Here is a 25729-nt window from a genome sequence, read left to right on the forward strand (position 1 = left end):
CTGAAAGGGACCTATAAATAAATGCATTATTATTAATAATAAAGTAGTTGTTGTACATGTACAGACCATAAATATGGAGTCCAGCTGTGTTTGATGCTGCTGGGCAGACTGACCACTGGGAACCTCTGAGCTCTGCTGGTCCACTCTGTGGAGGAACCATGAAGGATTAGATCAACACAGGATAACGATCCAGGAGTTTCTGCTCAAATAACTTCATCTGAATCAAGTCTGTCAAGTTTTAGACTCTCAGATTCTGAAGATATATTTTCTGTTTTCTATGAACTTTCTTTCATCAGTGATGGAAGTGATGATGCTGCAGAAGCTCAGAGGAAACTTTGAGAAAACTGTGATGAACCATCAACTAATGCTCTCAGGAGGCCAAAGGTCCCTGAATGTAACTGTGCAGTAGATTCATCGAGTGTTTGAAACCTGACCACTTCCATATGTTTTCATTCTAACACAAGAAGTCCTTTTCTCATTGCTTTGATTTGAGTTTTCATTTGAGTTTTCCGAGTCTCGTATTTGGAGTCGAGTCTAATCAATGATCTGACAGAAGAACATTAAAAAGGAGTTACCAGTGCTGTCAAAATTAACATGTAGGGTTAGGGGTTCATCTGTTATCATGATTAACATGATAAAAACCTTTAACACGACACATCTGGAGAGCAGAACGACTCAAAATCCCTGAAATGTTTCTATCAACGCACTTCGAGCAGTTTGTCCAAGTAGAGTTACCTTTGCACACGTGCAGATGTGCAGCACATCTGTTAGTGACGGCAGCTGAACCAATCAGCTCAATATGGAAGATGACAAACACACACTGACCTCTCGATGGAAAGTTTGAGCATTAAAAAAATAACAAGACGGACCAGCCGACCAACATGAAGGATTCTGCACATCGTGACAGAAGGAATTTTCTTTTCACCGAAGCACTTCCAGCTTAAAATATCCCAACGATGCAAAGCACTGATGACACAACTGCCAAGTGGACAAACTGCAGACCTGTTAGTGTTGTTAATAACATAGTTTTGGTTCCTCGTGTCAAAGACTTGAAGAAGAGTGACAGAGAGTGTTAGACTGCTGCAGGATCAGTGCCACCTCCACAGACCTGTGAAGAAAATGATGGTTTGACAGATGGGCTCAGATTCAGGATCAGCTGAGGAGTTTGTGGCTGACAGAATCCTGCAGGTACAGAGCAGAGCCCATCATTAGCATGCAGGACTGTCCCTGGGGGGGTCGGCTCATTCAGGAGGTTAATCAATGTTTACATGTTCAATAAACATGTTAAGTGTGTAAATTTGCCCTTTTCTCTCGACTCTGTTTGCTCATGAAATGAACTTTGATTCATTTACATTAAAAATGATGTTTAATGGTGATTAATCCAAATTAATCCACAGTAACCCTGTGATGAGTCTGATTAAACATTTTCATTAACAGCAGTAATATAGATTATATATGATTATATATTAGTGCACACTTAGCTTTTAGTATATATGTTTGTTCCAAAGTTGTATTTACAGCAGAGAAGCTGAGTTAAAGACTGAAAACTATTCAAAGTCTCTTTGAATTGAAGCGTTTAACATTCTTTGTGTTTATTCTGCATTGACTTCATTATATGGTGTAAACGTCTGTTACAGGCTTAAATATAAAGTTGGAAAAATGTAACTGCAGCTATTGATCAAGTAATTGTGATTAATCAGGATTAATGACAGAAGATTGTGTCATTAATTAGTCATTTTTAATCTACTGACAGCACTAGTGTTCACTCTGGTGCCTCCAACTGTTTTACGCCCTTTCAACACCTTCGTGGTCAAAAGTGTACACGCACAAAATCTACAATAAAACCCTCATGCAGCAATAGGACAGACACACAATCCATTTATCTCTGTGTCTCAAACACACACATGTGTATTCAAAGCCTCGATTTGTTCATATTTCATCTGTTGTGTTTTTATCTTCAGCGTTTTCAGTGTTGCTGCATTTACACCAAAAATGTTTCCATTGATGAATCAGATTGATTTGAATGTGTTTCATCCATACAAATCCCTCCCTGGTGGTCACATGACTCTATAACATAACAGGAGTCATGTGACAAGAGTTTCATGCTGTAAAATGTCAAAATGGTTGAATGTGGTGGAGTAAAAATGTGAGATGTCAGCTACTTTTCTTCAATATGAAATGTTTGCAGGGCCTGACAGGAAGTGGACGGACGCTCTGATCACTTCCTGTTTGCTGAAGTGGGTTTTCAGTTGTTTAGAAACCAAAGGCTTGTTTTAAAAGACAGTTTAAATGGGACTGAGGGAACGACGTGTTTGTAGTTTATATCCAACAACATCAAGCAGTTTAATCAAAGAGTTCATGTTACTAACAGCTCACCTCTCTGCAGCAGACACAGGCTGCACTTTAAAATCAATGAAGCGACCAGCAGACGCATCACTCTGTAAGGACACAGAGCTGGGTGGTTTCTGATTGACGCTAAAAGTAAGTGAACATGAAACATGTGTCACATCCAATGTGTCCAATACATTACATAAAAAGTATAAATAAAGTATAAATTGTTAAATAGTAAAAGCTGATTAAAATTTCAAACATTTTAATACTGACATGAACTTACTTTTCGTCAGATGACTTTTTTTGCCCTAAATTACGAAAGAAATGCTTCACCCGTTTGCTCTTAGAGGACACAGAGCTGGGTGGAGGTCCAGGCGGGTTCCTGTGAATAATGATGCAGCAGTGATGTGAGTGCTGAGCTGTGACATGGAGAAGAGTCATGGACAGTTAGAGATGGTCATCTCACCTCTGAGCTTTGGTCTGACTCTCATGTTCCCCACACAGAGTGCTTTTAGAGGGAGGGGCTCCCTCCTCTCTGTCCTCACACTGATCCATGCTGCTCAATTCACATCAGCTCACACACACTTTCTACCTGCAGAGGAAACACAAATCATTCATGTGCACATCAGCTGAAATCCTCCTTTCATCATGTGTGCTGTCCAAATATCAGCTGCTTCTTTCCTGCTTCATCTCAGTGTCAGCTGGATGCAGTCAGACAGCAGTGTGAGGCAGAGGAAGCTGCCATCAGCTGCTCTGCTATCAGTCCACTAGATGGAGCCTGAAGCACACACGATGCATTCACTGACACACACTGATTCACTGTGACTGGAAGCTTCAGTCAGTCCAACACGTGTGAACAACATTTTAAACATTTCAGCTGATCCAGGATTCAAAGAGGATCAGCAGAGTTAAAGCTTCACACTAATTCTTCCTGCTGAGTTTGCAGAGAACTGCACACACACTGATTCACTGCTAATGAGAAGCTTCTTCCATCCAGTAATTCATCATCCATCAGCTCTGCTGCTGCTCTCAGTCCTGGACTCTGATCACAAACTAAAAGCAGCTTTTTAACTCGTGTCTGTAAGAACTCTTAGTGTTAGCTTAGTGTTAGCTTAGCTTTAGCTTAGTGTTAGCTTAGCGTTAGCTTAGTGTTAGCATGCTGTGTGCTAGCTTAGCGTCAGAGCTCTGCAGGTGTCTCGTGTGTAAATATTAATCACAGTGACAGTAAAGGAGGTAAAGGGCTGTGACGTCATCACGTACGCTGCGTCCTCTGTGGGCCCTGAGTGAACTCAAAGTACAAACTACAAGTACACAAACACGAACGTAGCTCAGAGTGGCGGACACACTCGGCCTCGTTGGTCCAGCTGTGAGTCCGTTACCGTGAACTATGGAGCGGCAGATTTGTGCTGAACTAAGCTGCACACAGCTGATGTTAGCCAGGAAACATTACACACTGACTTTAATGGAGAGACCGGAAATACAAACACACACAGTTTGTTGTGTGAAGAAATCAAACACGAGCTGAACAAACAGTAAAGTTCCTAAAGACAAACTGTTAAAGGAGGAAACAAAGCAAACTTACAGTTTCTTCACACCAACAACAAGCTCCACTCCACACCTGGACACTAAACAGGACACACAGGTGAGCTGCTTCCTGGAAGGAGGCGGGGCTCCACCTGAAACTCAGCACAGGTGGGAGGGGCTCAGCTCTGTGTGTGCTGATGTGTTAACTTTAAAAATATGCCGTCTGACTGCTCAGACTGAGTCAGAGTAAAGTTCACATGCTGACGTGTGGAGACATGAAACCTTGTTGTAGCTGCAGGTGTGAACACACTGATCCCAGATCAGCTCTGCTGTATTTGTAACATGAACATTTCTGCTGCAAAGCTTCAAATGTTCAGCATGTTTCTCTGTTTCCAGTCTATAGATCCAGTCACACTTTCTACCTTCACCTGTGCAGTAAAGACTGAGAGCAGAGCTGAAACCAAGCGTCCAATCAGTGAGCAGCATCAACACCTGAGCTTCATTCAGACTCTGTTATTGAAGATGTTGTTGGTACAAAGTTCATCTGCTGCTCACATGAATCCATGAAAGATTTATTTCACTGAATGTTTCTTCAAAGCTCATTTCAACCTGTTGAAGTCATGAATGAAAGTGCAGACTGAGAGTGGATCACATGATGTTTGAGGTGTGTCATGTGACATGTTCAGTATTGTCACACATGTCTAGATTGTCCCTGATATCATAACTGCTCAAACACTGATGATTATATTTGAAGAATTATTCCTGATGGCAGCAAAGTTTGAATGGAGCTCTCTGTCTGTGCTGATTTGTCGCCCTCTGGAGGTCAAAGCACAAACTGCATGATGTCACTGTAACCACCACAGTGACAGGAAGTGTTTTTATGACTGAAACACTGAAATGATGCTAACGGCTGTCGTTAGGCTCACTGACAGCAGTGCTGATGTGTTCATGTCAAACACTGGCTCAGGTCAGACTCCTTCATCCTTCTCCAGCGTGAGGCCACCCTCAGACCCACAGGAGCTCTGACCTTTGACCTCCTGACCCTAACCATTTTAGTCTTGTTGCATCTGCAAATCCATCCAAACTGTAGCCGAGCAAAAGAAGCTGGAAGCTGTTCTATGAATGATGTTGTCGAAGGAGCTTGGAAAGAAAAGCGTCTGGACTTCTTTAAGTTGCTTGAAGAGGGACATGGACGTCTTAACGCCCACTCACATCCTGGGACATTTGATCACAGGAAATCACATGATAGCGTGGGGCTAGATCTCACAATGGGTTCACCCAAAACCTTGGCTGATTGTGACCCACACCCGTTCTCACACCGTGGCTCGTGTGATTAGGTAGAGGATCAACAGGGGCTCCATGTCCCTGAATTTAAACTGAATCTAAACACACCGTGCACAATGCCAAGTTAGATAAGGGTTAAAAGAACAAGATAAGAATAAATAAAAAGATAAAATAAGGATAAGAAATAACTTAAAAAAATAAAATAAAAAGATAAATAACTGCAAATAAGTACAAATAAGTAACTGAAGACACGTGTGGTCTGCAGATGTCAATGTACATGGATGTACATGGAGTTTAATGTGCAAAATGAACTTAGTGTGCAAAGTGACCTGATGTGCAAACTGCAGTTTGAGGTCGGTCAGCTGTTCAGGAGTCTGATAGCAGTGGGGAAGATGGAGTTGTTGAGTCTGGATGTTCTACATTTCACACTTCTGAACCTTCGTCTCGAGGGCAGAGGTGTGTCTCTCCTCTGGACTCTGTGATGGTAGCTGCTCTGCAGAGAGGGCAGCGGGGTCCTGATGATCTTCTCCACAGTTGTTATCACTCTCTGCAGGCGTTTGCGGTTTGCAGTAGTGCTGCCGTACCATGCAGTGATGCAGCTGTCAGGCTGCTCTCCACAGTGCAGCTGTAGAACCTGCTGAGGATCTTGGCCAACATACCAAATTTCCTCAGCCTCCTCAGGAAATACAGCAGCTGCTGAGCCTTCTTGACCAGCTGTGTGAGTTTGAGTCCCTCACTGACTCAAACTCCTTCAGTGACACTTGCAGCCTTGCAGATTAGTTTGCTGATCCTGATGCATCTCTGGAGCTGATGCTGTCCCCCAGCAGACAACAACAACATAGATGCTCTCACTAGTCCACTTTACCCTCTAATCACATCTCTGACATCTGCAGGTTGCTCCATAGAGACTCTTGTGCAATGCCAGGTGTTTGTGTTTGTCTGTAGGTACACATTAGATATGACCATAGACGCACACACACACTGATCTTGATGCATCTCTGGAGCATTAACAGGGAGAGGGGGGCACAAAGACATACTTTTCTTTCTTGTTCTCATTTAAAATGTCTCACTTTTAATAAATAATTATCTGAATCTTACAACAAACGTTTTCATCTGATGTAAAATGTATAGAAATCCATTATTGTACATAGTCATTTTTTAGGGTCCCATCATAATTTCTTCAGAAGTAAGTACTGCATATGATGCCAGTGTTTCCCACATTTTCTAGATTCTGCACCAGTACTGTGTGTAAAATGCATCAAAAAGTCAGTTTGATTCTTTCTCAGCTGTCTTTCTGTCTCCTTTCACTTTTTAAAGGTTGCCATGTTAGAAAACATATTTTGCCCTGCCGTGCTGTTTATTGATGTGGCAAATGAAAGGTTTATGAAAACATATCTAAATCTGTCATCAGTAATCAGCAATGATCATGTCTCACCTCTAGTCTCTGTCTTAATGTCAGGTTTCCACCGTGTGTTGTAGATGTTCAGGAGGTTAACTCGACCAACAGTCTACTTCCTGTTTAGAATACCAGGACAGGGAGGATGGTGCAGGTTTAAGTTTATTAGACTGATGCATGTATACCAACAAGACAGCGTCCATCACTGTGACAACAGCGTTTGTTTTCATTCAAAGGCTTCATGGTTTTTCCTTTAATACCTGGGGGGCCGGTCTCCAGTCAAAATGCCCGGAACCATTTTTTGTCCCAGTCCAGCCCTGGTGTCAGATCTGCATGCAGTGTCAATGAGACGATCAACAACAGATCAGACAAAACACTCAGGCGGACACTCCTCTGTAGAAGGAAACATGGAAAGTGTGAGGTAATCAGTGCACAACATCACTTTGTATTTCAGGCTGTTTTTATATAGAACTTCAGCACCAATGTAAAAGTTCTGGTTTTAGGAAGATGAAGAACATTTTCAGGAAGGATGCCGTCTGCAAGCAGAGCTGCTTGAACCTCAGCGCTGAGGTCCAGACTACTTCCTGTGAAGCCACGTGATGTAAATCTGCTGCTGTAACTTCACAGTTTACTGAAGCTAAATGCAACGTTACCATATAATCTGTTTTCAACAAAGGTTTCACTCCGTCCGGTGTTGATGGAATGATTCAGGCCGTACTCGTCAGGCTTCCCGTCGACCACACGCATTTCAGTCACAAACCCCGTGACTGACAACAAGGGAAACAGCAGAAGAAAAGATGTGGAAAATACTGGATGATGATGATGGAGGATTAACCGCGGTGGCTAAACTGTTTCCTGTCTTTGTGGGCGTACTCACAGGGAAGTTTCCAGGCACGTCAGTCTTGGTGGCTAAAGTCTCCATTTTCCAACATGTATCGCTACAGGTGCAAAGACACAACATTAATCATCAGTGTAAATATTTTAATGCTGTCCAAACGGTGTTTGCTTTGTCTGTCCTCTCGCGCTCACAGAGGAAACGAGGACGCCACCTTCAACCCATCTTCAGTTGGCTCAACCATGGCCGGACTTCCTGTTGGCTTTGTGACAGCAAACCACTTGAAATGAGAGCAAACTGCAGTCAAGCACCACTTACAGCAACCTGTGGACACGCAAATGGAAAGCACTGAGAATCATACAGAAGCATAAGAGCTGTTTATTGTAACACATGTGTGTGTGTGTGTGTGTGTGTGTGTGTGTGTGTGTGTGTGTGTGCACATTAATAATACACTGATGTATGTTAGTTTGATTTATGCTATATCTGAGAAAACAACTGCAGAATTTTACATCAAAGTTTCCAAAGCTGATGTTTTGTTGTTCACTCTGTTTTATATTCATATAGTTTGTTGTTTTTAAATCAGTGGACAAAATAAATATTATCACACAAAATCCAGGGTGAAACATAACCAAATAACCTAAATGGTGAAGTCATTATAGAAGTACATGTTGCAAAGGTCGGCCTCCTGTATAGACTGCTAAACTGTCTGGGGGGCCCTGCCTGTCCTCGTTGGATAAGCTCCACCCTTTTCCATAAGATGGAGACATTTGTATGAAAATAGATGGGCAGTAAAATAAAAAATATTATGGATGACTCTGTAAATCAAAGTCCACCTGAGGCAGAATCAGAAACCATGAGGAGCACAGCACCACTCCCAGAAGGGCACGAAGTGAAGCCATAGCTGCTGAAGAGTGAAGACGTGATGATGGAGGAGATCACAGATGAAGATCTGCTGCCTGCTGACTCTTTATATAGAAGAGTGAGACTATCTCCCCACCAGCAGCTGCACTTATACAAACCCCAGGTGCTGGGATGGCTTTGAACATGTGACATTTTCTGCAAACACATGGACAGTTTCATAACCACAAAGATTATTCCTGCAGCGGCAGAATCGTATCCACTGTGTGAGAGGTGAACGTCAGACAGTTCTTAGAAAATGTAGTTTCTCTTTAAGCGTTTAACGTCTCTTTTACCCCCATTTGTCTAAAACTACTTGACAGCCCTTCATGTCAGAGGTTTATTACCTGTGCAGGATGGAGCACATGGTCTCAGTCAGGCTGGACACGATCACTCCTACAGGAAGTAAATTACTGTGATTTTATTTCACCTGTGAAATGATGAAAAACAGCAGAATAGCTCACGCTAACAAACGGGTGTTGAAATGTTTCATTTTCTGCTGTTTCACAGGTCAAAAAGGGCGTCGAAGCAAACTGAAGCTGAGCTGCTGCTGCTGTTGTAGTGCAGCATCTGCTGTGTGCTTCATCAGAGAACCTTCTGTACACAGCAGACAGAGGCTGCTGCCACTGAAGTCCATCTGCTAGAGAGCTTTAAACACTGGTTATTGAAGTGGCTTTGATGATACTGATACACAGTCTTTGCTGCTGTCACAGGACAGGGATCCACCAGGGAGTAGTTGTCAGGATAAAGAGCCTTCGCTTCTCTAAATATAAACTGGATACTTGTAGGAAACTTTGGGAAGCAGCATTTTTCCTCATATCGTCTAAACTGAAGTTAGCTCAGGTGCTTCTTCCATACTTGCTCTGCAGAAAGCCAAAGAGTTTGGAGCTCTGCAAACATTTCCAGCACAGCTGGATGTTTGTAACTTTGGTCACCTCTGTATCATCCCTCAGATTCTTTCTGCACAGCTTTGAAACCATGACAGCACGAGTGATGCTGAGGAGACGTCCAGTTTAAACAGACCTTTATTCCTGGAACACAAACACATGAAGTGATGCTGCTAAAGAAGAACATTTAATCGCACTAATGAATCAAGCATCTGTTTGTCTGTCAGTCTGTCAACAGTTCCTCTGATCGACTTCAGACTTGGTGGGTGTTTTGTTTTTGCAGCGGTCAAAGTCGATCAGCGTGTTGCTTTGTCTGCTGTAAATCTGCCTGTACAAAGGGAAACATGCATGTTTTAGATGCAAACTCACAACATGGCTGCATTTTTGTGATTATGTGTATTTTATATTGATTTATTCTATTATGTTTTGTATATGAATCTTTACAAGTGTGTCGATACAAAGGCTTGATTAAAACAAAGGTCTCAGCTGTGCTGTTAGGGATGCTCTCATATTTGTTTCAAATGTAATAAATCAAAGGATTTCAGGCTTTTCATCCTTTTTATTTGTTTGGTTCTAACAGCAGCTGGATAAAAACATGCAGGTGATGAATATAATTGTGTGATATTATGAGCATTGTGAATAAAGAAAGAGCAGAGATAGTAAAAAGGAAACAGGTGATGGACGTGAGATTTTCAGAACAAAAGCTCCTCAGTGAGACGATCACCTGGACACAAGGTCAGGCAGCTGGGACTCATCTAGAGAGCAAAATGGAAAAGTGATCTGTGCAGAACATCACTGTTGATTGCAGTTATTTACATCAGACTTCTTCTCTGAGATAAGAGCACCGTTTGTGGGAAAGATGACAGTATTTCCAGGCTGGATGCTGTTTGCAGGGAGAACTGAATGAAAGTCTCCTGCACCTCAGCGCTGAGGTCCACACCTGTGAACACAGATGAGGTCAATCTGCTGCAGCACGTAGAGCTTTACTGATCAGCAGGTTCAAAGGATTCAGCAGAGCGTAGAGTCAGAGCTAAACCTGGGAGTCACTCACGCAGTCCGGCTGGCGCATCTCCATCTGAACACCTCCGGTGTCGCGGCGCGGGCGTCTCAGATGGCCAACAGCCCTTGGTGGCACCTCCTCTCTCCACGCTGGTCCTCGGGGATTCCATCATCAGGAACGTGCGGATGAGGGGGGCGCTCACGCTGTCGTTCCCGGGAGCCACTGTTGTTGACATAGTGGACAGAATTCCCAACATTCTGGCATCCCACCCACAGGTTAACCGGCTCATCATCCACATCGGCACCAATGACATCCCCAAACAGCAATCTGAGCTGCTGAAGTTGGACTTCCTCCAACTCTTCAGCCTCCTTGGTCAGTTGCAGGTGAGTGCTTTTATCTCTGGGCCCACCCCCACCTGTGGCAGAGGGATAGGCCGTTTCAGCCGGCTGCTCAGCCTTAACACCTGGCTTTCCTCCGCCTGTGTCTCCCACGGCTTGGGTTTTATTAACAACTTTGATGCCTTCTGGGAGAGGAGGCATCTTTTTGGGGCAGACGGGCTCCACCTCAACGCCTGGGGACGCCGTTTGCTGTCCGCCAATTTGGCATTTGGCGTACAGCACTGCCGCACATCGCCCTGTCACTACCCCAAACTGACATTACCTGCTGATCCGTCTGCTACTGACTGATGTCCCCTTGGTCCCAGCTCCTATATTTGTTCCACTTTTAACAGTAATACACAAAACTCTGGACTCGGACCTCTCTCTCCCACAGTCAACACAATACCCGTCATAATCACAAACAGAGAGCAACAGAATTATCATAAATCCAGTAACTCCAAAAACATTAATAACCTCCGGCCTCTTCAAAAATATCAACATCCATTCAACTCTATTGTCAAAAATCCACCAGTCTCAATCAGTATGGCACTTTTAAATGTCCGCTCTCTGTCGAACAAGTCTTTTATTATTAATGATTTAATTTTAGATAATAAACTTGACTGTTTATTTTTAACTGAAACATGGCTGGGTTCGGATGCACCAGTTGTTCTCACTGAGGCCTCCCCACCAAATTTTAATTTCTCTTTTTCTATTAGAAGTGGTAAGAGAGGTGGTGGGACTGCATCTTTAACCAACAACACACTCACCACCAAACAAATTTTATTTGATCATTTTACCACTTTTGAATTCCATGCTATTGTTTTCAGCAGCCCTCCAGTTTTATCTGTCACAGTTTACAGACCACCTAAAGACAGCGCTGCTTTTATCAAGGAATTCTCTGAATTTTTAACAAACATACATTCAAAATATAACATGATAATTTTAACCGGTGATTTTAACCTGCACATAGATAATCCTTCTGACCCTGCAACAAAAGAATTCTTAAACATTCTTCACTGTTTGGATTTTACCAGCACGTCACGCAGTCGACTCACAACAGAGGACACACTCTGGACCTGGTCATCACCCATGGGCTGTCCACCAGCGTGTCCTCTGTTGTTGACTTGGCTGTCTCTGACCACTACTGTGTGTTTTTTAACATCACCGGTTTTATTCAGCGGGAGACCTCGGTGCGAACTGTGAGGAGGCGCTATCTAACCTCTGAAGTGGCTGCAAATTTTACCAGGGTTTTAGTCGAATGCCCCCCTGTGATTTTACCTGCACCCTGCGATTTGATTTTTAGTTATTTTAACAGCAAACTGAAGAAAAGCCTTGACTCCGTTGCTCCACTCACCACCAAAAAGATTAACGTAAAACATGCATCACCCTGGAGAAACGAAGAAGTCAAAAAACTCAAAAGAAATTGCAGGGCAGCAGAAAGGAGATGGAGGAAAAATAAAAATACTATCAACCATCAAATATTTTGCGAGCAACTTAAAATGTACAATAATACATTAAGGAAGTCAAGAAATTCATACTTCGCCAAAATAATCAGTAATAACAAAAATAATCCCAAGGTCCTCTTTTCCACCATAGAACATTTATTTAACCCTGATTTTAACAGCTCCCAAAGAACCCCCACAGACTCGCTCTGTGAGCAGTTTGCAGACCACTTCAGGGGAAAGATCAGCGCCATCAGATCTGATATTTTATCTAATCGCAATATGTTTGTAAACACATCTGAGGGCTCGATTGTACCTGAGGAGACACTGGACAGCTTTGTCCTGGTTAATGCTGAGAACCTTCAGAAAGTTTTCTCCACAGTGAGACCCACCACATGTCTTTTAGATCCAATCCCTTCTTCACTCTTTAAAACACTTTATGGATTTTTTGAGGCTGAGCTTTTATACATGATGAATTGCTCTCTTCAGTTGGGTGTCTTCCCTGCTGCCTTTAAAACGGCGGTGGTGAGGCCCCTTCTGAAGAAGAGCAATTTGGATTGTAATGATTTTAATAACTACAGACCTGTATCCAACTCACCATTTTTAAGTAAAGTCTTAGAAAAACTTGTTTTTACTCAGATTACTGATTTTCTGAATGATAGACAGATCCTGGAGATATTCCAGTCTGGATTTAGGGTGAACCACAGCACAGAGACGGCTCTCCTAAAGGTTTAAAGGTAATAACCTAAAGGTAATAACTATTGCATTTATTAAACTGATTTGCATTAGACTGCTGATTTATTGTGAATGAATGATATTGTTTTATGATGCATTATACTGCTGAGTTATAAGAAATACTGTTCACAGAAAGTCATCGCCTTATTTGTCTGATTAGAAGAGAACAGCCTAACTAAGCCTAACAGGGGACAGGTACTTCTGCCCAACCTGGCAGCCACAAAGTGAACTCATTTAGGTAAAGATAACCACATGCACCTAACCAGCCTGCACCAGCCTGACATTTCTTCCTCCTAAGTAAAAACCAATGGATGGATTGAACTTAGAGTCTCAGCTCAGTTTTCTATTTTGACCACCTACACCCCAAGATACTCTTTTAAAAAGTGTTGTTTTCAGATCCCTTTGAAGTTCATAAAGGGCCTGTTCATTTTCATTCAGATGTTTTATTACATAAATGTTACTGTTTTCTTTTGATTTATGCTCCCACTACACTGCACCTCTACAAACAACAATGCCACGGACTGTCAGCTGCTTTTACATGCTGTGAACATGAGTAGGTTTGATCAGAGTTTCAATTATCAAAGAAAAGACAAACTGAGCAAAAAGAAGGAAAAAAAGACCAACTTCTTCCCAACTGACAAGAAAAATACTCGTCATGTTTTCATAATAAAGGATCAGGCTCCCCATTTATGACAGCTTGGACCAATAATGTATGTTACACTGATGCTACTGTAGAGACAGGGTCAACATCTCTATTTAAATATAATTAATATACAAAACACAATAAAAGTTATACATGAATTATTCATTATTTTTACTATTGATAAAATTCATGTATACTAATCAAAGTTATACATGAGTAACGACATTATTAATAATGATTAATAATAATAATTCTAATGCCAACATGATGACTGTTCATAGCTCCTGCTTTGAAATACTGAACTTAAACATTGACCTGATGAAAGATCACAATTCACAGTGGCCCACTGTCAGAATCATTCTGAATATAAACTCATCGAGTTAATCTGAACCTTTCTCAAATGTGCTGTGAATAAATGCTGCTGCAAGCCACTGTGGGAAAGCTGTGTTATTATCATGGAAACATCTGTGACACATTCACAGAGGACGAGGACACAAAGGGACGACACGCAGAGGCTGTGTTAAAGTCAAAAATCCAAATCTTTAGTCCTAAACAGGCAGTGGTTACAAACAGGAAGACGAGCAGTCCATTAAACAGTCTACAGGGTCAAACATACAGAGAATTCAAACAGCTATTAAAAACAAATAACTGGACACTGAAAAACTTCAGTGATGTGTGAGGCACCAAAGGGAAGCAGCTGAGTATATTCAATGAATTCTCTTCAAATACAAAGACAGAAACTCCTACAGGCAGCATGCAAACTGAGCAGGATACACAAAGATCAGAGATTACAAAAGAAATCAGAAAAGGATTTCAAACTTACTGAGAGCAAGGCCTCTGTTACAAATCTGTCTAATAGAAAAACATGCTGTACAGATACAATACGCTCAGTGTTCATGGTCATTTAAAAACTGGCTCTACCTGAACCACTTCAATATTTTATGAAGTCACTGAGTCGACCATTTCTACAGTTTGTTTCCTTCATTGCAGTTAGAGTGCGGCTGGTAAGGATGAAAACACACACAGAGCGTAAATTGTCTTTGTTAGTAAGAAACGTCAGCAAAGAAAAGACAAAACACACAAACACTCTCATGATATTCATGAATCATTAGAAAGCATCCAAACATTCTGCTCGTGGACTTTTACAGTCTTATTTGCACTCGCTCATCTTCATAATCATCCTGATCAATACATGACAGGGGAGGCTTTGAGGTAGGCGGGGCTCTCTGCTGATGTCAGCATGAAAGGCAGGACCAGCGTCTGCCACATGTTGGTGAAACATCACAGTACACTGGCGTGGTTTCCTTTCCAGATGTTGGACGTTTGACACTTCAACGTTGAGGCCAACAAGAAGACACAGTTTTGGGTCGGGTTGCTGCAGGGTTTCTAACTGAGCAAAAGCAGAAGCACACAGACCAACAGGGATCAGATGCTGAGTGTTAGAGGAACATCTGTGCTGATCACTGAATGCTGCTGTGCTCTCTTGTTGAAGTTGGCTGGTGGGACAGTCTAATAGTGATATCCTGCCCATCGGAGGAACACTTTTAAAAACACATGCAATACTTTGTTTGTATTACAGTCACAGTTTATGTTATTTTTGTCCTTTAAAAGTGTTGCTGTACTATAAAGTCCTATAATTTGAGGCTAAAATGGCTCAGAGAGTCTCTCTCTCAGAGGATCTCCTTTGAAAGTGGAGACGGCTTTATCCGCTGATCCACGTCACTTTACCTGGATGTTTTCTTTGAAGCTGGATGAAGACTCCTCTCCCTCACTCCTGCTGCAGCTGTGTGGTCCAGTTGGCCTCTGAGGTCACAGTCAACATCTGTAGCAGAAGAGGGGAAATAAAAGTCCAGGTTACCAAAACTGGGAGCTTTTCCAAAATAGAGCGTAACTGGACTTTTTCAGCCTTACAGGCAGATAGTCGTCTGAAGCTGCAGCTTTTTCTTTTTAGCTTTTTCCAATCTCTGCTCTCGGCTTTCTTTGAGAACATGTCTGCTTTCTTGGCATGGGTCTGTCTGCTGTTGGTGAAGAGACTAAATCCACATACTCGCTACTAAGATCTCCTCAAGTAGTCTCAACCAGATTACAGTTTAAGAGTAAATGTCTCCTGAGAGTTTCACCTTGGGGAGATGCTGTCTTGCTAACATGCAATCATGAGCATTAATCTATGAGGTGAAAAAGTCATTTTAAAAGCTCCAGCCACAAGTTTTATTTCATCTGTGTTTTGGTCAGAGTCCCATCAGACCTCCAGAATGGTGTCAGAGTGTTTTCTATCCACGTGATGAGCACAGGCCTCAGGTCCAGACCTCCACGGGCACCATAGCCTCTTTGGAGCTAATAGGTGCAAGAAGGTTTTGTTGGGATAGGAACTGAAGAGGAAACTGACGAGGAAGGCAAGGATCTTCTTCAGCTCCTCCGAGCCGGGACCTCTTTGTGTAGGCCAGCATTGGCCAGGTAGCCCTCCAGCATCGCTGGATGGCCGACAGTGGAAAACCTAGAGGAGGAGGAGAGAAACAGCAGCTTGGAGCATGTCTTTATACTGTTTAGTTTTTAGAGCCACAGACTTTCTTTTAATGTCATTGTTCAGGATCTATGACTGATTATGTATTTATTGTATTCCTCCATGACTGTGTGACAGCAAGTGGAAAAAACCAGCTTCACCTTTGTTGATATGCTTGTAATTTTAATATTGATTAAATGGCCATGAAATAATAGAAAGCTCATATATGAAAATGTATTTTAAGAAGTAAAATGTTAATCTGAGTACAAAGGAGTACACTCACCTTCTGGTAGATGGAGGTGTAGCGAGCGCTGGTGAACATCCAGGCCTCCTCGTAGAACTGATCACTGATTGGATCCAAAACATCGATGGAGGATCTGTGTAAGCGCTGAGGATCGTCCTGATGGACAGAACAGAAGGAGAGTGAGACAAGTGAAGATATACTAAACAACACTGTGACATGAACTGAGCCACACACAGTTTGATTCACAGCTGATTGACACATTATTGGACCACGAGCAATCTTTTCTGGTTTGACGCCGTCTTTGTAGCCAGAAACCAGCTCTCTCCTCGGCTTCCTCCACTACACGCTTCCCCCACGCCAGTCTCCTCCGTCACTATAAAGGGGAGAGTCATGAGCTCCATCACCCTCACCTGTGCCGTCCAACGTCCCGCCACCAGCCTCCACTGCAGCAGGCCAGAGACCACACCCCTGCCACAATAAGTAAAAGTATATCCTTGCTGTACCCTTAATGCTAAATGTGCTAAATTAACCGCTGCCTTTGCCCCTTTGGGATTATTCTTATGTCACTGGGATGTTGACCTTTGACCTTCACATTAGAGAGATGGGCAGACATAATTAGTGTATGAATTTTAAAGTAACAGGTAATAAAGAGAGTGTAGCAAATGTAGTCAGGTTTATTACTCTGTATCACACATGAGTGCCCGAGGGAGGCGGGGCTGACTGGGGAGACACAGGAAACAGAGAGACAGGGCTGACTCGACATGAAACGATGAAACGTGGGACACGGGAACAGAAACTAAACACAGGCTGAAATGAACACTGAGGGAGGGAGAACTAAGATTACTGAGAGCCTGATAAATAAGAAGAACAAAAACCAAGAAAAACAAGAGCCAAAGAAAACCAAAAACACAAAGCATTGGGCCAGGACCCACTGCTGTGACATTTATATGTGATAAAAACATTAAAAACTGCTCAGATGTTGAAATCTTTCTACGTATACTTTAGGTTCAGCTGTCCAGCCTGGCATTTGGTTAAGCATGATTCAAACATTTGATTTTGTTTAACTGGTTTTAATTATAGTTACTTTTTGTGAACATTTGTTGCAGCATTTAAAAATACATCATTTATTTTCAAATTTTATTTGATTTAGAGCATCATATTTGACCAACGTAAATGTTTTAATTTCATATAAAATAACTGAAACAGTGAACTAAATATCTGAAATCTTTCCTTCCTTAAAAGTTATAATCCTACTTAAGTTATAGTGCAAACGCTTAAGCAACAAATATACTTGATGCTAATTAATTAATATTTCCCTTTGATGTTGCAACTATGCGGTCACTTCTTTCTTTAAACAAAATAATATTTTCCAGTTACAGAAATCATAAAGTCCAAACTAAAGTGCTACTGTTGCTATATGCACTTTATATAAATCATGGATGATGGTCCTGACATGAAGGAAGAGAAAGTTACAGGTTGCATCCTTTGACTTTGTCTCTGTGCCTTTGATATAGCTCGCCATCCAAAGTAGTGGTGTCGCTGTGGTCTCTCCAGGGCACCACTAGCCTGCACTATAATCACAGGACCACCATTAGCAAATTTTATTAGCGATTTTCAGAAGGACAGATGTTTCTGTTCAATTCTTAAATCAATTTTTTCAAACACAAACACTATTTTAAAGCTTGTAGAGAGTAAAATATTAATGATAATTATAATAACAATAATAAAAACAAAAGCTCTCAGATCCATCAAACCAAGCAGCAGAAAGAACAATAACTGAAGAGAAAACTTTAACCTTGTAGACTTCATTATGTTCCAGCTGCTCTACAGACGCTGTGACCTCGAACTTAAGCAGGTCGTAAAGTATGTGCAGCTCAATAACTTCATAATCAGACCCTGTGGTATTTAGGCAGCAGAACAACTAAGAATAACAACTACAAATAATGTTTTTAGGTTTCTGTTGTACTGCAAGGTTCTGTACAGGAGAACCAAACCAAGAGCAAACATTACGTCTCATTTACACCTGAGCATGAAGAGCCATCAACATTTAGCAAATTGAATCATCTTTGTTTAGATGCAAGAAGAATCATATAGAAATGAAAAAGTAGAAATAGAAATCCAGAGCAAAGATATCCACTAATTCAGCGTAGCACATGTGCAGCTGCTGCGATTCACGTAAGCATTCGGCTCGTCGCTGTTGCAGATTTTTCTCTCGCTGTTCTGGCTCACAGCGCTGCAAACACAAAAATAAATATCCCCAAAGGTGTGAAAGGGAGCTAATTAGTAAGAGTATTGTTACTCTCCGCAGGAGTAGTCCAGCAGTAGAAATCAGTCCAATAACAAGGTGTGTAACATCTAGCAGGGTGACAGAAAAACCCAGGGTAACTTCTAAGGACCTCAACGTCTCTCTCACATTGTGTTTTTTAAACATGCTTCCATTTGTCACTTCAGTCTTTACTCTGAAATACAGGAAGAGAAATCATGGCTGAAACAATTTCTCATGAAACCAGGGGTGTGGTCCAACAGTCAGTTTGGTGAGGAAGGTTCCTAACTGAGAGAAGTGACCCAGAAGTATCTGTGTAGCAGCCACAATGAATCCAGATCATGAGCTTTATTAACTGATCAAAGTCTCTTCTTACATCTTCTGTATCATTCAGTTTGCATTGGTAATGCCCATTATTGTAATGCTTTTTTAAGACCAGCAAAACTTTATTTCACTTTGGGTTAGCTGGGATAAGTGATGGATGGAGGGAATTTTACTTCAGCCACAGAAATCCTAAACAGGAAGGAGAAGCAGAGTTACAGTGGATCACTATCCAGCAGGGAAACAAGGTTTATTTCAATTTCTTGGCCATGAGTGAGATTTACTGAGTGGGCAAATTAGGGAGACGACACCATCAGATCCCGAGCCCTCCATGTGTTAATCAAGAGACGGCTGCTGTGCTACATCCATAAATAATGAATAAATTAGGAGCTAAAGCTGAAAGGACAGTTGTTAAAGAAGAAACGCTTTTATGAGTTTTATGTTCCATTAAAGTATATGTTCATATTTTACTCTTAATAGGAAAAGAACAAAATGTACTACTCGCTCTGTTTATAGAAAGAGGAAGTTCACCCTATGACATTTATACGAACTTAGACACACACACACACACACACACACACACACACACACACACACACACACACACACACACACACATATGCATAATTAGGGGAAACTGCTATGCTTGTGTAACCCACATAAAAATAAAAAGAACTGCGTCTATAACTAAATTGGAATCTTAAATTCCAACCGGAGCGTGTCCGTGAAGGCATCGTGACGCATCATGACGCGCGTCATGACGCACGCCACGCCGCGAGGCTGCACGTGCCTGTTGTGACCAATCCTATTCGCGAGGCACTATTATATGCCTTCCGGGTTGTCGCCTCGAAACGACGCGGGGGAGAGGCGTTAGCGGATGGAAGCAACAGGTACGTGGGGCGAGCGCTTTTCGCTGTTTACTATCTTGGCTTGTCTTTGAATTAATTGTGGATTGCGTTCAACAGTACTTTGATACCGCCGTGGGTAGATGCGTGGGGGGCTCGTATGTGACATCGCACGTAGTGAATGGTGAGTTGAGTCTGAATGTCTGTTTGTATTTGTAACCTGTATCAGTATGCCAGTGCTATTAGCTGATGGGATAGCTAAGGCTGAGGCCTACTACATTACTACTACTCTCACTCTACGTGGCTGTAGTCTTGTTATTAGAGATTGTCATTTATTTTAATTTATTACAATGGTTGTATTTGTTGTATATTGGTATTTTCTCATGAACTTTATTGTGTACACTGGAACTAAAGCTAGCTTGGGAAATTTAGATGAATTTTGCTAATAGTGGTCCTGTGATTATAGTGCAGGCTAGTGGTGCCCTGGAGAGACCACAGCGACACCACTACTTTGGATGGCGAGCTAGGCCCAACGAGCCAGAACCCCAGCTACAACTTTCTGCGGTCTGGTAGGAGGCTGCTGCGGCCTACACTCTCCCCTCTTGGTTTTCAGTCCCCTAAATCTCACTTCCGAGATTTCCGTCTTGGAATCTTAGTGCTGATCATCATACTTCAAATTTCAACCTGTCTAGACTGTCATACGCGTTGGACTTCTATCAATCATGAAATAAACTTTATGGACATTGTTTGCCAGAGGTTGGACGAGGTTGCTGCACCGCTGTGCAGCGGATATTTTACAAGCTTGAATTATGTTTTATCTTTTCCCTGTCTGCAGAATTTGTAAATATTGGTATTTGGTAATTGCACTTTATTTTCACTATAAATAATAACTGTAATCACAATATCTGTGGTTGTATGTTTATTGTACTTCACTCACCTCCTAGAGCCGAATCTGATATCTTCTGAATTAGCCCAACTACTCACAACCAACTTAAATTATTTTAGCTTATGTACTTGCTACATAAGACAAATTAGTGGCGAGCCAGCCAGTAGGTTGTGTCAAGTATAATATTGTTGTGTACATTCAGTCTCACTATCTCACCATATTACTATGAACATGGACTTGTTGGAGTCATTAGGTGTTAAAATACCAAACGCGGTATTGGTCAGTGGTGTCCCCGCATATGAGGTTGAGGAGGTTGAAGATTTTCTTCTCCAGTATGGTGCTATTGAACGCTCCGTGCCAATAAACTCACCCGGCTCTGAGTTTAATAATATGCTCGTTGTTGAGTTTAAAACGGGGTCTGCTTTTGATTTATTGGGTCCGATTCTGCCGTATACATTTAAGCCCTTAAATAATGAATATCATATAAAAAGCTATGCGGCTACTGTCGGGTGCACAAAGACTAAGACTTATTTAGCTGACTTAAAACAAGTAGCAAAACTGTCTGGTCAGGATTTTGCTGAAGTTCTCCAAGAACTAATGACCCAAATAAATGGAGCTGTTTCAGAACTGCGCCCAGGAAAACCAGAAGGGCTCAAGCAGGAATGTACTGCCGCATCTGAACACAAAACGGCTGCCACTCCGGATCAACAAACCCACAACACGGCTATTCCTGTCACTTCTTCAGCTACCCTACATCCTACAACAACAGAAGGACATTCTATCAGTATGTCTGCAGCTGAGTTGAATCCACCTGAAGTACAGAGGTATGTTGTGGAGCATATAGTAAAGAGCGAAGATGTAAACATACGTTCATCTCATAAGCTGCGCATGTTTTCTGGGAGACTGCCACACCCACAGCATGAGGTGGACTATGATACAGTACATGTCGCTCTGGAGTGGATCTCATCTTAAAGGATCCAGCCATTTCAGAACTGCGAAGATCCAGACACATCCTTGATAGTCTTTTACCACCTGCAGCGGACATAATCAAGCACCTTAACCCCGACCTACCAGCAGAGACTTATATTCAACATCTTGATTCTGCTTATGGAATTGTACAGGACGGGGAAGAACTTTATGCGAAGTTCATGGACACGCTGCAGAACTCGGGTGAGAAGCCATCCGGCTACTTACAGCGACTTCAGGTGGCCCTGAGTTTAGCTGTTAAGCAGGGAGGGGTCAAGCAGGGTGAAGTGAACAGGCACCTGCTCAGCCAATTCTGTAGGGGATGTTGGGATAGCAATCTTATCTCTGAGCTTCAGCTGAAGCAGAGAAAATCCAACCCACCTTCTTTTGCAGAACTGTTACTCCTATTAAGAACTGAAGAAGACAGAGAAGCTAGCAAAACTCTGAGGATGAAGCAACATCTGGGAACACCAAGACACAGAGTTGCAGCTCAAGCTCAGTTCGCAGTAGAAGAAGAAAAGGGGGTCTGTGCTGCGTTGTCCACTCTCACCCAGCAGATGGCGGAGATACAAAAGCAACTTGCTGCCTTAACTGCCTCCCAGTCTCACCAGCTCTGTACTCCTGCTCCTAAGCAGCACCAGAAGCAAAGAACGGATACACAGGGGAATATATCACCTAACCCCAAGCCTGGTTTCTGTTTCAGGTGTGGGGAAGATGGACACATTAGACCACAGTGTGAGAACAGACCCAATCCCGCATTGGTCAATACAAAATGCAAACAGTTCAGTGAAAGGAAACCAAAATGGCAGAAGTGGAATTCATCAACTGGACATTTAAACTAGATACAGTTCCTGTAATGGGACGTACAGGAACTGTGCAGGACCCACATTGTCCCGCAAAGGAGGAAAGGAACAAGGAGGAAATTGTTCACTGTGTAGACCTACACACTTGTCTGAAGGCAACCACAATGCTACCTCATGGGTTAGTTGGGTCAAGATGCACAACAGAGGTGACCCTAGCAGGCCATCCACAGAAATGCCTGCTTGATACAGGATCACAGGTTACTACAATATCTGTATCCTTTTACAACAATCATCTTCATGAACAACAAATTCAACCACTCCGTGATCTTCTCCAGGTGGAAGGTGCTGCGGGTCAAACCATTCCATATCTTGGATACATTGAGATTTCTGTCAAGTTCCCCAGAGATTTTGTTGGTGAAGAATATGAAGTAACAACATTGGCTCTAGTTGTTCCGGACGTACACCCTGACGTCCCCGCTACTGTGCTAATTGGGATGAACACCCTGGAACCCCTGTATGAACAGCATCTTAACCAGCATCCGAGCTATCAGCCTAGCACTCATGGGTACAGAGCGGTGTTGAAAACACTACAGCTGTCACACAAGCAGAAGGAGAATGGCAGCATTGGGAATGTGAGGCTACTAAGCAAAGCTCCAGTGCGTGTTCCGGCCGGCCGCACTATTGTCATCCAGGGCTCTGCCAAAGTTTCCACCCCATTGTTTAGCCAGAGTGTTCTCCTACAGCATCCTGCTTCCACCTTACCTGGGGATTTGTGCGTCAGCAGTTGTCTCATCAACTTCCCAGTTCTTTCTCCATACAAGGTTCCCGTGGTTATTACGAATGAGTCGGAGCAAGATACCTTCATTCCACCTCACAGTGTCATTGCGGATTTGGAAACCTACCACTGTATCTTGTCTGAACACCGCGTGACCCATCTTCCAGTCAGGAACACTATCACCAGCCTGAATTTTGATTTTGGTGATTCCCCGCTGTCACCTGAATGGAGGACGCGAGTCATAGGCAAGCTGAATGACATCTCGGAGGTCTTTTCGCATCATGACTTGGATTTTGGATGTACATCAGCTGTCAAACATCATATTCCACTCCATGACAATACACCGCTCAAGCAACGTGCCCGGCCAATCCATCCACAAGATTTCGAAGCTGTCCGCCGTCACCTGCGTGAGCTTCTGGAAGCCGGCATTATAAGGGAATCATCGTCTCCTTTTGCTTCGCCTATCGTGGTGGTCAGGAAGAAGAACGGTGAGGTCCGGCTGTGCATAGACTACCGGAAACTAAACCTTCAAACTATCAAGGATGCATACCCCTTACCTAATTTGGAGGAATCCTTTTCAGCACTCACTGGTTCTAAGTGGTTTTCAGTACTCGACCTGAAGTCCGGTTGCTACCAGATCCAGATGGAGGAGGAAGACAAGGCAAAGACTGCTTTTGTGACTCCTCTTGGGTTCTGGGAGTTTAACCAAATGCCTCAAGGTGTTACCAACGCCCCAAGCACCTTTCAGCGAATGATGGAGCGATGCATGGGGGACCTTCACCTAAAGGAAGTGCTCGTTTTCCTGGATGACTTAATCATCTATTCGGACACTCTTGAGGAAGACGAACGAAGGCTGCTGAGAGTCCTGAACCGGTTGAAGGAATATGGGCTGAAACTGGCACCGGAGAAATGTCGATTCTTCCAAAAGTCTGTAAAGTACTTGGGTCATATTGTCTCTGAGGAAGGAGTTCAAACAGACCCCGAGAAGATAGAGACCATCAAGACATGGCCGGTTCCACAGACTTTGAAACAATTGAGGTCTTTTCTGGGTTTCGCTGGTTATTACCGCCGGTTTATAAAAGACTATTCCGTCATTGCCAAACCCCTCAATGACCTGACTCGTGGATATTCTCCAGTTCAAAGATCAAAGACCCTGAAAGCTCGCAAGACATCCACACACGGGCCAAATCAACCCTTCGGTGAGAGGTGGAATACCAACTGTCAAGTTGCATTTGAGACCCTGATTGAGAAGCTTACAACTGCCCCGGTCCTTGGGTTTGCAGACCCGTCTCGCCCATACATTCTGCACACCGATGCGAGTGTGACCGGACTTGGAGCTGTGTTGTATCAAGAGCAAGAGGAGAAACTCTGGGTTATAGCTTATGCTAGCCGTGGATTGTCGCAGAGTGAGAGCCGTTATGCAGCCCACAAGTTGGAATTCCTCGCCCTTAAGTGGAGTGTGACCGAGAAATTCCAAGATTACCTGTACGGGGCAGATTTTACAGTGGTGACGGACAGTAATCCACTGACCTACGTTTTGACAACAGCTAAACTGGACGCTACTGGACACCGTTGGTTGGCTGCATTGTCAACGTACTCTTTTAAACTTCTGTACAGAGCTGGCAAACAGAATTGTGACGCTGATGCGCTTTCGCGGTGACCTTACTCCTGCTCCAATGATGAAGTTTCTAATGACCATGAACTCATTCGTCAGTTCATTTCTCAACACACAGCTGATTCTGATGTCCTCCCAGAAGAGACTGTGAGAGCAATCTGCCAAAGTCATTTGGTCAGAGCCACACGGCCGGGTGACTGCGGTGAGGTTGGCTTCACACTTGTCGAGTCTTTGTCAGTTCAAATGGATACCATCCCTGACAGTTACTGTTCCGAGGACTGTCATCAGCTGCCTGTCGTTTCTACTCTTAACATCAAAGAGAAACAACACTCAGATCCCTGCATTCGAGAGCTTATTCACCAGCTTGAGACGGGGGAGAGGGTTCCACCAACAGCAAGAGCTGAGCTCCCTGAACTTCCGTTCCTGCTCAGAGAATGGTCCAGGTTGGAGCTGGTGGATGGAGTCCTGTACAGGAGGAGACGGGACAATGGAGACCTTTCATACCAGCTTGTCCTTCCAGAGGAGTTGCGACCATCAGTCCTGAAAAGCCTCCATGAGGATATGGGCCATATGGGGATTGAACGTACACTTGACCTTGTCCATACGAGATTCTACTGGCCCAAAATGGCAAAGGATGTTGAGCAGAAGATTAAGACTTGTGGCCGCTGTGTGCGCCGAAAAGCCCTGCCGGAAAAAGCTGCTCCACTTGTCAGCATAAAAACATCTCGACCCCTTGAGCTTTTGTGTATGGATTTTCTTGCTCTTGAGCCTGACACTAGTGGCACTCGTGATATCTTAGTCCTGACGGACCATTTCACTAAATTCGCTGTTGCCATTCCAACACCCAATCAAAAGGCAAGAACTGTGGCGAAGTGTCTATGGGAGAATTATATCATTTATTATGGCATTCCTGAGCGAATCCATACCGACCAAGGGCAAGATTTTGAGTCAAGACTAATAAAAGAATTGTGTGAGTTTGCAGGCATTCAGAAGAGCCGTACAACCCCTTACCATCCGAGGGGAAATCCAGTGGAGCGATTCAACAGGACGTTGCTGGCAATGTTGGGGACCTTGGAGACAAAACAAAAAACAAGGTGGAAAGAGCATGTGAAACCGCTGGTTCACGCCTATAATTGTACCAGGAACGAGGTTACAGGGTT

At 43.1% G+C, this 25729-nt stretch overlaps 3 protein-coding genes across 3 annotated transcripts in view; all 3 read right to left on the reverse strand.

Annotated features, from left to right (window-relative positions):
- LOC112433632 (uncharacterized) overlaps positions 1–10693 on the reverse strand; it is a 29087-nt gene extending 18394 nt beyond the window's left edge. The window contains exons 1-3 of the mRNA XM_076875982.1: positions 10290–10693; positions 2377–2475; positions 67–145 (exon numbers count right to left, since the gene is read on the reverse strand). Of these exons, the coding sequence (XP_076732097.1) occupies positions 67–145; positions 2377–2475; positions 10290–10693 (582 nt within the window). The remainder of the gene's footprint in view (positions 1–66; positions 146–2376; positions 2476–10289) is intronic.
- Positions 1–25729, reverse strand: part of LOC143413219 (uncharacterized) — a 332604-nt gene that overhangs the window by 253629 nt on the left and 53246 nt on the right. Inside the window, exon 2 of the mRNA XM_076875976.1 lies at positions 3914–3949. The gene's annotated coding sequence lies outside the window, so the exon portion shown is untranslated. The remainder of the gene's footprint in view (positions 1–3913; positions 3950–25729) is intronic.
- The window catches only part of LOC112432151 (NACHT, LRR and PYD domains-containing protein 3-like), a 199134-nt gene that overhangs the window by 108608 nt on the left and 64797 nt on the right, over positions 1–25729 (reverse strand). The gene's annotated exons all lie outside the window — the stretch shown is intronic.

The sequence above is a fragment of the Maylandia zebra genome, linkage group LG2 (genome assembly GCF_041146795.1).
Source record: "Maylandia zebra isolate NMK-2024a linkage group LG2, Mzebra_GT3a, whole genome shotgun sequence".
In the NCBI taxonomy this organism is placed as follows: domain Eukaryota; kingdom Metazoa; phylum Chordata; class Actinopteri; order Cichliformes; family Cichlidae; genus Maylandia; species Maylandia zebra.